Here is a 12,280-nt window from a genome sequence, read left to right as displayed (position 1 = left end):
GTATTAGTTTTATACACTCAGTGGCGGAGCCACCTTATAGGAAAGGGTGTCACCCCTTGGCGAAAAAAATACACTGTATAGGTAGATAAAAAAAATATTTATATGTATACATATTATGTGTTGACTCCCCTTAATTTTCTTGTATGTTTACTTTTATATATTTTGACACCCCTTAATAACAATTCTGGCTCCGCCACTGTGTACACTTGTCATCATTGAAACTTAGATATAACAATAATGACAACCAGGTAAATGTAACGTAGAAAAGTTGGTTAGTTTTCCTTCAAAATATTGTGAAAACTTTCGACCAGGTATAGGTTTCCGCTTTTACTTCAGAACCTTGTCCTTGAAATAATGCTTGCAGCCACGATAATTAACCATAAAAGAAGAGGAGATTGTAGCTATATAGAACATTAATCAGCAGATGTAATTCAAAATCATACGAAGTACAAAACCATGGATCTACAAAAGCCAATCGAACAATAAGGTAAACGTCTGAGTGTCTGGGACGACAAGACACTGTAATCCTGCTTTTAATACTGATCAAAATCAACAGACCAGTGTAGTGTACCACCAGAGGCGCGCATTAGGCCTTGCCTTTACCAGCTTGGAGAGACTGAATCTTTTGTTGTAACTTCAGAATCTGGAAAATGACGAGTATATCAACAAACAAATGAATCAGGGAAATACAAATAGTGGACTGAACTGCACAAGACACCTAATGACTTTAGCAGGAAGCAAGACAAATCACCAAACAAATTACATTTTTCAATATTTGATATTAAATTTTCAAACTAAAGCCTCTGGAAATCATAGTTACACAGTTCAGCTCCCTAAGTGACTGGAGTTGATAGCATAGTAGCCAAGGGGATTCAGTAAATGATCAGGAGATACATGAAAATAAAACATAGGCCAAAGAGAAAAATATTGAAGTAATAAAGGAATTCGTCAGAAAGAGCAGACATGAAGTAACAGGTATTTAATTGCTACATACAAACAGTTGCAAGAAACAGTAAGGGGGAAGAAATCACGGTGGAAACTACAAGTTCATATCGATAGGAATATTTGTTTTCTTTGTTCATTCTAGCAAAACATAACAGAAGTCATGCACTAAACGCCTAAGAAAACTGACTCAGAATTAGGACTGGGCATAATATGGTAACTACCGAATTACCATATCAAAATCGAAAATTTTGGTATTCGGTATTCAATATTTGGTACGGTATTTGGTTTAAGAAAATTTTGGTATTAGGTATGGTATTTAAAAAAATATTACCAAAATACCGATACCGTATCGAAAATATATACTAAGTTACATATTACACATATTATTGATTATAACATACTATAAGTTACACTATTTGTCTTCGGCATTCATGCTGAGGTCGGCTACGTAATGTTTCTATGGTTTTAGGGTGTTCCTTACTTCGTTACTCGTGTATTGCCATTCCATATGTTGGATTAATCCTTATTGTATTATGTAAGTTCAACAATTAATTCTAAGCAAGTATAAAGACATTTCCATGGATCAAATTTAATCCTTTATGTACCCTTTTTCTCCCCGTTGATACTTGATGATTTTGGACAAAGATTTTGTCAACAGTCAGGTGAGTCTAGAACATTTTCATATTGTATTTGTAAGTACTTTAATTAGAATATTATAGTTAATATTCAAGCCGAACAAACCGAAGTTACCGAATCAAATTAATCGAAACCGAAAGGAGGAAAGCCGAACCATACCGAATTTAACATTTTAAGAAACCGAATACCGAACCAAAATGTCTAAATACCGTACCGTACCGACTGATGAACTTCCCTACTCAGAATCCCTAATATTGTTATATAGATGCCTTACACTGCAGTCTCAGCTCCTCCCCAAGATAAAGGTAAAGTAGTTTATCCAACAGAGAGTAAGAAGGCCATTTAGATGGCCACTCTACTTTGACTCAATTTCCTTAGCCTCTTGCTACGTCCTCCAAAATCATGAAAACAGTTTGCAAATATAAAGTTTCGAATCCTGGACACGATTCAAAGGAATTCCAAGAACTGGCTAAATGGAAACAAATAAAATAATAAAATAAGAAAATGAATGATGTTGAAACCCATTGTGAGATCTGAACATGCTTCAGCAACAAGTGATATTTCAGGTACAAAAAATCTCTCTGGGTCTTTCTTTATTATTGCTGACAGAATTGAGCAATCTCTACCCAAATAACAATTAAGCAGGTTTGAGCATGTTGTAAGAGTTGGGAAATAACTAACTTTTTTACACAAGTAGAAACTCTAGACAGCTCAATAGACTCTTGATTCAATGTAATAGGCGACAATGGCAGACACACGTATGCTTTACCAATGACAAATTAATCATAAATTGATTCAGAAACAGAAAGGAGTATAATGTTCTCTTTCAATGTAATTTTCGACCAAGAAGTTCCGACAAAATAATTAATAATGCTATCTGCAATTTGTTACTCCATAGTCGCTGTAAAGCAGCAAATCTAAGACAAATGTGCTCATACAATGAAGAAAGTCTAAGGCAAACAAATTTTTTCTTCATCACGGCAATTTTTCTTATAGTTCTCAAAACAGCAAATTGATGGTCGTCGTAAAATGTGAAAAATAATAAGACAATACATAAAGTGAGAAGTGAACCAACCGTTTCCTTTTTGCTGTTCTGCTTTTCTTCCAAGTCTTGAAGAGTACTATCTAGTCGCTTTCTGTTGAATGATAGAATGACAGTAGTCATTACATGACCAAAAAACCGTAACAACTAACAAGAACTACAGAAGCAGCAAAGGAAAATAAATGTTTTATTATCTACTGACTACCATCTGCTGCTTAAATTTACTAAATACACTTAGAAATGCACACTCTACATAAGAATTCCTGGAAAACCAAACAAAAAAGAGCCATGTTCAGCTCATGCATTATTCAGAACAGTGAGTTTACTAGTCCATTTACGCTTTGCTTTCTGAAATCCATGGACCATGCATTAAACTCTTCCGCATTTCCTGGTACAAGTCTTGGATACAATTGTCTGTTTGAATGGTTGGGTTTTTTGCCAAAGCACTAAATCTAGGACAAGGACTCATGGATAAAATCATGGACAATGATACCTTATGGACATATAGAATAAATTTATGATGTATACCTGTTTAACATCTTTCCTTATGCAGGATATGCATCCGTTCTCCACCTTTTTTATAAAGAGAAGTCCTATTTTCAAGTCAAAAATTGGGTGGACGGGGAGTACACTAATTGTCGTAAGCCTATTTGGACCCTATTCAGATGATTTGGTTCCCTAAGCATGGTAATAATTTGGAGGCTGCTACATACATGATAAAAGCAAATAGTAATTGTTCATCAAGTGAGCTCAGAGTTTATCTCATTTTTTCTTTCCGCGGAGCACCCATTACTGTAAAACATAGATATGTTGTCTTTTTAACTTGGCCGATTGCAACAAGTACCAAATGAATGGAATATCAAAGGGACTAATCCTACAAGCTTCAAAGCTGCCTGTAAAGCATGGACACGAAATTTTCCAGATGATTTGGTAAAAGATCATGACAGATGAATATGTTCAGCACCTATATAGTCCTGACAATTTTATCCTCGACAGTAAGTCACGTAGAGTCACATTATGTGGAGATACAGCAACTAAGGCACCATAATTCCAGATTTCCACCTGTTTTTATACACATTGCCTCGGCGTTCAAATTTTGACTGTCTAAAGTCATAAGGGGTTCTAAGTTGTGATAATTGGAACTTCCAACAAAAACAATATCTGAGTGAAGTTCTAGCAGGGGAAAAGAGCTGTTGGCTGCTGGGACAGTGTAGTCAATCTGCCACTTAACATAGTAGAATCTTCACTTTGTGTTTGTTACCTAAAGGCAACACAAACTTAACTGGAAAGTCTGTAATTCTTTCATCAATTAAATAGACTCTCAACAGATTGGATACCCAGGATTCATATAGCCAACCCAACTAATTTAGTACAGCCAACAATAGCTACCAATAGGAAATATAACTAACCACTAGTGCAGCAATATTTTGACTATTTTCCACCTTCCTCCCCAGGGATTCAAGTAACGTCTTAAATAGTGACATGCATGAGAACATCATCAAAAAATGGTGACATGCATATGAAATGAGCTTGTAGCGTCCCTGATAATTTCGTAAGGTCTTAAGTCCTTAAAGTGCGCCAAGGAAAAATGGCAGACATGGAAAATACTCTACGAACACGTTAATATACATGCAACATTGTTCGGGGTACATTGACGGCGGTAATCGGCATTTCAATTGCAAAGCCAAAGAGCATAGCTAAGTGTGGAACCAATAATGGAAGTCACGACCAATCTCATCTTAAGCAAATTCAAGATAAGTTTTGTATAATATTTTGTGTTAATTAAAGTTAGTTAACACCTATATTAACCCCATTACACATCTGGATTGGCTACGTTCCAACAAAAACTTCGAGAACACCCACAAGAACTCAAGTTAGGGCTTGGTTTGGAAGAGGTATTTCTTCATCCCATTTTTTAATATAATAATGGATTGAATATTTGGAAGGTGTAATGAAGTAGAAATTACTATTTTATTTAAGTTCTATGCAATTTCTTGAAATAAATCATGCCCAAGTTAGGGTTAAATTGAGGAAGAAGATGAACAATGTCGGATTTATATGAACGATGTTGTTTGGAGGTTCTAATGCAGCGACTAGACTCCATAACACACATAATGAACGAATCGGAGCTAAAATCGAGAATCGACCGTCAATGGAAAATATGATTTTTTTGGGAAACTTTGGGAATAGTGTAAGACACTTTATTGATTAAATTAGTATCATTGTGATTTGATTGATGAATACCAGTTCGTTTATATAGATTAAAGTTGGATTGACCAACTCGCTCTTTAACATTTGGAGCTAACGGCTAGTAAAGTAAAGCGACTTTAAGGTATGCCGAGTTTTAAACTTCTTGCGTGTTTTCAAATTAACTCTTGCTTTAAAAGTAATATTTCAAATGAGATTCCATGGTATGAATTATTTTCAAATATCAAGTGTGACAAGCGTCGTTAGAATCACTAAGATATTTGAAATATTCTTTCTCGGTATCAGGTATGACAAGCATCGTTAGAATCATTAACGCATATCAAGTGTTATTTAACTTGTAATCTCAACGTCCGCATCTCAAAAGCTTCGCAACAATAGGCCAGGGCACATCGGGGCACAGAACCCACGAGCTCGATCTTCCTACCGACCAGATAAGCAATGGTATACTAGAGTACAGAACAAACAGGCCTGATCTTTTTCTTGACCAGATGAACAATAGTACATCAGGGTACAGAACCCACGGGCCCAATCTCCCTCTCGACTAGATGAGCAATGGTAAGTCGGGTACATAACCCACGTACTCAATCTTTCTCTCGAATGAGCAATCACAAAATAACATTTGCATAATTTCCTTTTTATTTTCATTTCACAAATCAAGGCCTTTGGCTAAATCCCTTTCATTAAATCAAGTCTTTCACTTTACTTATTTATTGAAAACCAAGAGCAAAGGATTTCAACATTTTCTTAGTTAATACTAGAGGTGGCAAAATGGTTAAAAAAAACAGTTATCCACCTATATTATCCATTAAAAAATGGATTGGATAATGAACTTTTTTAAAACGGGTCGAATATGGATAAGAACCATATTATCCGCTTAAAAACTGGTTAACCAAATGGATAACAGTGTTGTCTTAAGCCCTGAAGCGAGGCTCAAAACACGTTGAGCGCTTCGCCTCGCTTTACGGGCGCTTCAGTGTCGCATCAAGGCTCTAAGGCATACTTTTCCTTGCCAATGAATGTAATCCTGAAAAGGAAACACTAAATCATTGATATTTCACTTTATCGTAATTTTCTTATCCATATATTTCTTATTCATGCTTATAATTATTGGTTTTAAACTATATATACATATTTTTACTTTTTCTCCAGTTGCGCCTTTTTTCATTAAAGCCCACGCTTTATTTACGCTTTGCGCTTAAAGCCCCAACGGGCCTTAGAGCTTTTTTGCGCTTTTCGCCTTTGATAACACTGATGGATAACCAATGGATAACTAATGTGTTTAACTTTTACATTTGTAAAGCCTCAAATTGGGGGTTTCTCAAGTTTAGGAAACTAGGAATTCTCCTATAAATGATCATATTCAAGAAGCAATGGATAATATGGATATCTATATTATCCATATTATCCATAATATGGATATCCATATTATCCGCCGGATAACCCGTTTTTATCCGTCTCAAATACGGGTCTGATCGGATAATTTATCCGTTTTTTGAATTACTCGTTTTCGACTCGCTCATATCTGACCCGCCTGTTTGCCACTCCTAGTTACCAATACTACGAATTTGTAATCAAGCCACGTTAATCATTTAAATGATATGGTGTGTCACACGATAACCCAAGAATTTTTTAATAGCCATGGTACTATTATAAAGTTCAGGACATAGCCATTTAGGAAATTATATCATTTAAACTCAACCAAAAAGTAAATCACACAAACTTGTCCCGCACGTGCATAGAATCTCAATGAAATATAATTTTCAAAACACGAGTTAATTTGAAAACACTCAAGAAGTTTAAAGCTCGGCATACATCAAAGTTAGTTTACTTTACCAAGCATTAGTTCCAAATACTAAAGAACGAGTAGCAAAGGATTTCAACATTTTCTTAGTTAATACCAATGCTACGAATTTGTAATCAAGCCTCGTTAATCATTTAAATGATATGGTGTGTCGCACGATAACCCAAGAATTTTTTAATAACCCAGGACATAGCCATTTAGGAACTTCTATCATTTAAACTCAACCAAAAAGTAAATCATGCAAACTTGTCCCGCACGTGCATAGAATCTCATTGAAATATAATTTTCAAAATATGAGTTAATTTGAAAACACTCAAGAAGTTTAAAGCTCGGCATACATCAAAGTTAGTTTACTTTACCAACCGTTAGCTCCAAATACTAAAGAACGAGTAGATCGACCCAAACGAATTCAATCAACGAACTCATATTCATTAGCCAAGTATCAGAACGATACTAATTTAATTAATAAAGTGTCTTATACCATTTCCAAAGTTTCCAAAAATTCTATATTCGTCATTGAACGTCAATTCTCGATTTTTAGCTCAAATTCATTCATTATATGTGTTAGGGAGTATAATCACTTTATTAGAAACCCAACACTGTTCATATCTAATATTATTCATCTCCTTCCGCAATTTAGCTCTAGCTTGGACATAACCCATTTTCAAAACTTTGCATAGAACTTCAATAAAATGGTACTTTCTACTTCACCAACCCTTCCAAATACTCGATCCATAATTATATTCGAAAAAAGGGTGAAGAAATTACCTCTTCCAAATCAAGCCCTAATTTGAGTTTTGATGGGTGTTCTCAGAGTTCTTGTTGAATTTATTCAATCCAAAATATGTAATGAGATTAATATAGGGGTTAACTAACTTTAAACAACAACAACATCAGGCCCAGTATAATCTCACATAGTGGGGTCTGGGGAGGGAAGTGTGTACGCAGCCTTACCCCTACCTCGTGGAGAAATTAACTAACTTTAATTAACACAAAATATTAGACAAAACTTCCCTCGAACTTGCTTAAGATGAGATTGGCCATGACCCCATTATTGGTTCCACACTTAGCTATTCTCTTTGGTTTTGCAATGGAAATGTCGATTGGAGGGTGGGGCCATATAAGAGTTGTAGCTTTGGACCTTGCTTAGTAGGAATAAACTGATCTTTTGATGTCCATTTCGTGACCCAAGTAATGGGTTTATATAGAACCACACTTATTGCACACAAATCTCATCTTTATAACTCATTTTCTGACCAAGGAAAGAGATATGTACAAGGGGTTGAGTTTGCCCACTTTGCTGGCGATATAGTGCGTCGCAAGTTCATCTGGTGTGGCTATTATGCACTTTGTAGCATATTGTCATATAAACTTTGGCAAAATTTCAATTAGCATGCGATGGGGTACGATCCATGCACCCCATAAATTTCCTAAGGACTTAAAACCTTATGACATTTTCAGGAACGCTACATTCTCCCTCACTTATGCATTTGATACGGTCAACATACGGGCTAGGATTCCTGCAGCTTCATTACTCTTAGTGAGCCCAATTTGATATTGTGGGATTCATATTGATGTATTTTCATTGTCTTCTTTCTATATCGTGTGAGCTAGTGTTGGAACTTTATTATTTCATTCGTAGCATCATAGAGACTCCATATATGAAATTTGTATTCTTTTGGGTCATGGGTACTCCTCGTATGGCATTCGAATGGCATATTTAGTTATGTCTTGTAATACGATTTCTCACTTTAATTCAAATGGTAATTATCTCGTTTTACTCATTTAATATTGCAATTATTTAAATAAATTGAGATACAGGGGTACGAATTGGGTATTTAACATGTCATATAGGTTTGCTCGGTCCTGATGGCAGGTACCGGGTGTCAGCCACATCTCACCCCATTTCTGGGGTGTGACGGAGCTACGGATGGAAAAGTCAGCAGCAAAGCTATGTCCTAACTCTAGATGTGTCTATAATCATAGGATCTGATAATGCATATAGGTTTGCTCGGTCCTGATGGCAGGTACCGGGTGTCAGCCACATCTCACCCCATTTCTGGGGTGCGACAGAGCTACGGATGGAAAAGTCAGCAGCAAAGCTATGTCCTAACTCTAGATGTGTCTATAATCATAGGATCTGATAATGCAGAGCCCTAACTTACTAAATTATCATTACCAATAATTGGGATAAATAAGTATTCACTTCCAGCTTTATAACCATGTGATATCCCTTTTTACTTAGCGGAGTTTGTATCTGTTTATATATTTGCTAAATTAAGTAGAGCTTTTATTAGACCAAAACCGCTGAAAATCAAGAGAAAATATTATTTTAAGCTGAAAGCTTTAAGAGGACAAGAGGTCAAGTTATAGATTAGCAACTTGAAAGGAAAGGGAAACGGATGAAAGCTCCTTGGATCCAGGTTTTAATGGTTTGGAATCACAATGTAAGGAGCATAGAGAATGCCGAGTCAAACAGTAAAACAGACACAACAACTTAAAACTTTAGGGGGATACAGCACGGATAGGAAAAGAACCTGCAATGATTTATAAAAAGTTAATCTACCCCATGAAAGAATACAAATAGTTACTACTTTTCCAAATTATTTTGCACTTTTCCTCTTTCTAAGAGTGAATTTGATACGTTAAATTCATTTGCCAATTGAGGATAACTTTAAGAGACTAGATAGATGAATTATGTTACAGATTGAACTTTTCTTTTGCAAATGTTAACAAATACTAGTATAAAACAGTTATGGTCTGGTTGATTCTCAAATAACACCCTTCAGCATATCAGCTACAAGTGTTCATTGCTGATAAAACCCACATAGAAGACCATCAACTTAAGTACAAAGGCTTAGATAAATAAGAAGCACATTTAGTCAGGATATCATGGACAATGTCAAATGAAAGAGGGTATTAAGTTAGTATTATTAAGAAATCCCTAAAACTTTAATAAAAGGATTTTGCATAAGCCCTTGCAATTCTTTTACTGATTGAAGAATTACTAAGAACTATTTTACAACAAGAACTGCTATGCCCCCAAACAGGTTGGGTCAGCTATATGAATCATCACTTATCAAGTTACTCCATTCAAACTATTTTTAGAACTACAAACCTCTTCCAATAAACAACAATGTTATATACTTGCTCAAGAAAGTAACAGTAATCATCAAACCACATTCAGAAATCACAAATTTCCAAAAAAGAAAAAAGGTCTTAAATCAAAATAAATGGCATACAGTTCAGCAGAAATGTATTCAATTCGCTTTTTGACATTGGCTCTTGCCTCAGCCAAGTCCTGCTTCACAAGCACTGGCCCTATCAACTTGTAAACATTCGCATCTTCATTCAATAGATCCAATTCCTGCACACCCAACTCAAAAACAAATGTCTCAATATCCCAAAAATTGCAAAAACAAACACACCCATATGAGCATATGAAAGTAAAAACAATAACAATGATAATACCTTGAGAACAAGCTCATTTTCACCTAGTTGAATAGTGTACTTCTTTCTGATTTGGTGGTTCTTTGATATATCTGTAAATATATCACAAATAATATATGAATAAAAGGGTTTACTTTTAGTAAGAAAACAAACAGGAGGAGGATTAAAGAAGAAAGATTATGCCTTTTTGAAGTTTGCTAAGATCGTTGGCTTTGTTCTCTAGGTCACGCTGCAAATCTCGGAGAGCGACTGAAGAAGCCATTTTTCTACTGGTGTAATTGGGTTAGCTTATTTTTTGTTGCCGGAGATTTGGGGTTTAGTGGAGGAGTGCGGCGGCGACCGGGAATCGTGGCTCTACCCGGAGATTTGCTCGTTCAATTTCTCGTGTGTCAAATAGTTTAGGAGAAAATATAAATATTGTTTAGTCCTCAAGTTTTAGTAGTCATTCTACTTCAGTCCTTCAGGTATTACAATTAACAATTGATACAATCCATTTCGAGATCGGCTTGACACAAGTCCTTAACAAAATGGAAGTCGCCAAGCCTAATTTGAACGGATAAAGATCCCTTTAACTAAAGATCAAATATTCCAAAACAAATTTAGTTTGACCAAAGGTAGGAAAAGCATACACCTAAATTGTTGGTCAGCCGTGCATGCATATGTAGAAATAGATAAAGGGAAAACTATCGTCGTTCCCAATAATAATAGTCGTTCAAATATATATTTTTTTTTAGAAGTTTGGCCTTTGTGGGTATGAAAAAATGTAAAGGTATGCCAAAAAAATATTGAAGAGAGGTAATTAGGCAGGATATGACGTAACTTAAATTTACTAAAGACATGACTCTTGATAGGAGGTCAAGGATTAGGGTAGAAAGTTAGTAGGTAGTCGAATAATTTTTTTTTGTTTTTCCGTACCGGTAATGTTAGTGTTAGTGTTAGTATGATATTATTTATTCTTAAATCGCTATTACTACTTACTATGTGATTGCTATCTTTTGCTTCGATTTTCTTAATATGTTCTTGTTGTTACTGGTTGTTGTCACGACTTCTTTTCATATTTTATTTAACTGAAGATCTATCGGAAACAGTTTCTCTATCCTCCAGTGTAGGGGAATGTCTGTGTATACACTACGTTCCCGAGATCCCACTGGTGGAATTCACTGAATATTGTTGTAATGTATAATATACATATTTTTTATATATTTAACTAAAGGATATAATTATTTTTGGCCAACTGGTCATATGTAACTAGTTCAATAAATAGTTGGAATTGATGGCAATATATAGGCCTAATATACCTAGGTCAAATTAGGCTTGAAAACCCAAGAAGGAGGAAACCCCATGAATTTGAATCCCCAGTGTAGAGAAACAATCCAACAATAAGACTGAATGCATCTAAATTTTTTCTAGTTAGTACTTTTAATCTTATTACTATTAATCTCGTATGCATTAAATTCTTTTTATAATTTTTTATTTATCTTACTGATTCAGGATTAATTAAATTTATAGTTGCAGCCTTGTCTCATATGGCCGATAATTATTCTTCTCTCTAATGTCTATATAATTGTGAGTTATTTGAAAAATATCCTACGTTATATAAAGTTCTTGGATTGAGTAATCTTAGTTGGTTTTGTTGGAAAAATTGTATATCTTTATCTATATCTATTATTTCATCTAACTGTTGATTTTCTTCTTATTTTTTTCTCATTATTATTCGTGATAATATGTTATTACCTATTCTTATATGAAAAACTTACTCTTGGTCTTTCTTCGGTTGTTCTTATCCTACTTGAAAAGGGGTCTATTTTTTTAGGTCTCCTTACTAATTTTTCTTTTTGAGGTGTTATTTCTACCCTTTTTAATTATTCTATTAAATCTTCTACTTTTGGGGTTTCTATTTCTGGTTTTACTTCTTTATCTTTAATAATTTTATCTAATTTTCTATTAACTTCTAGAAGTAATGCTATTATAGTATTATTTTATTTAATTTTTATCTGTTCAATTTTTTCGTGAGGAATATGATCTATGAATCCTTCCGGGTTAGTTTGGAATTTAGTTGTGAAATTTAAGGCTTTATCATATATTAGTTCTATGTCTAAATCGTTCATGAAAGAGAGACTTCTTTTAGTATTTCTAACGTTTCTTTTAATGTGCCTATATCACTTGTTAATGATTCTAATTTATGAATTATCTTTTCT

The 12,280-nt window shown here is 34.6% G+C and overlaps 1 protein-coding gene across 1 annotated transcript; it reads right to left on the bottom strand.

Moving 5' to 3' along the window:
• Window positions 1-373: 373 nt before the first annotated feature.
• On the bottom strand, window positions 374-10,480 carry LOC107774899 (prefoldin subunit 6-like). The gene is made up of 5 exons (XM_016594562.2): window positions 10,266-10,480; window positions 10,104-10,174; window positions 9,875-9,999; window positions 2,657-2,717; window positions 374-643 (listed from the first exon to the last, which is right to left on the bottom strand). The coding sequence occupies exons 1-5, from the start codon at window positions 10,342-10,344 to the stop codon at window positions 587-589; spliced, it is 393 nt and encodes a 130-aa protein (XP_016450048.1). The 5' UTR covers window positions 10,345-10,480; the 3' UTR covers window positions 374-586.
• Window positions 10,481-12,280: the final 1,800 nt, after the last annotated feature.

The sequence above is a fragment of the Nicotiana tabacum genome, chromosome 15, assembly GCF_000715075.1.
Source record: "Nicotiana tabacum cultivar K326 chromosome 15, ASM71507v2, whole genome shotgun sequence".
Classification (NCBI taxonomy): Eukaryota; Viridiplantae; Streptophyta; class Magnoliopsida; order Solanales; family Solanaceae; genus Nicotiana; species Nicotiana tabacum.
The sequence above is the reverse complement of the archived record's forward strand: the minus strand, read 5'-3'. Positions and strand labels throughout refer to the sequence as shown.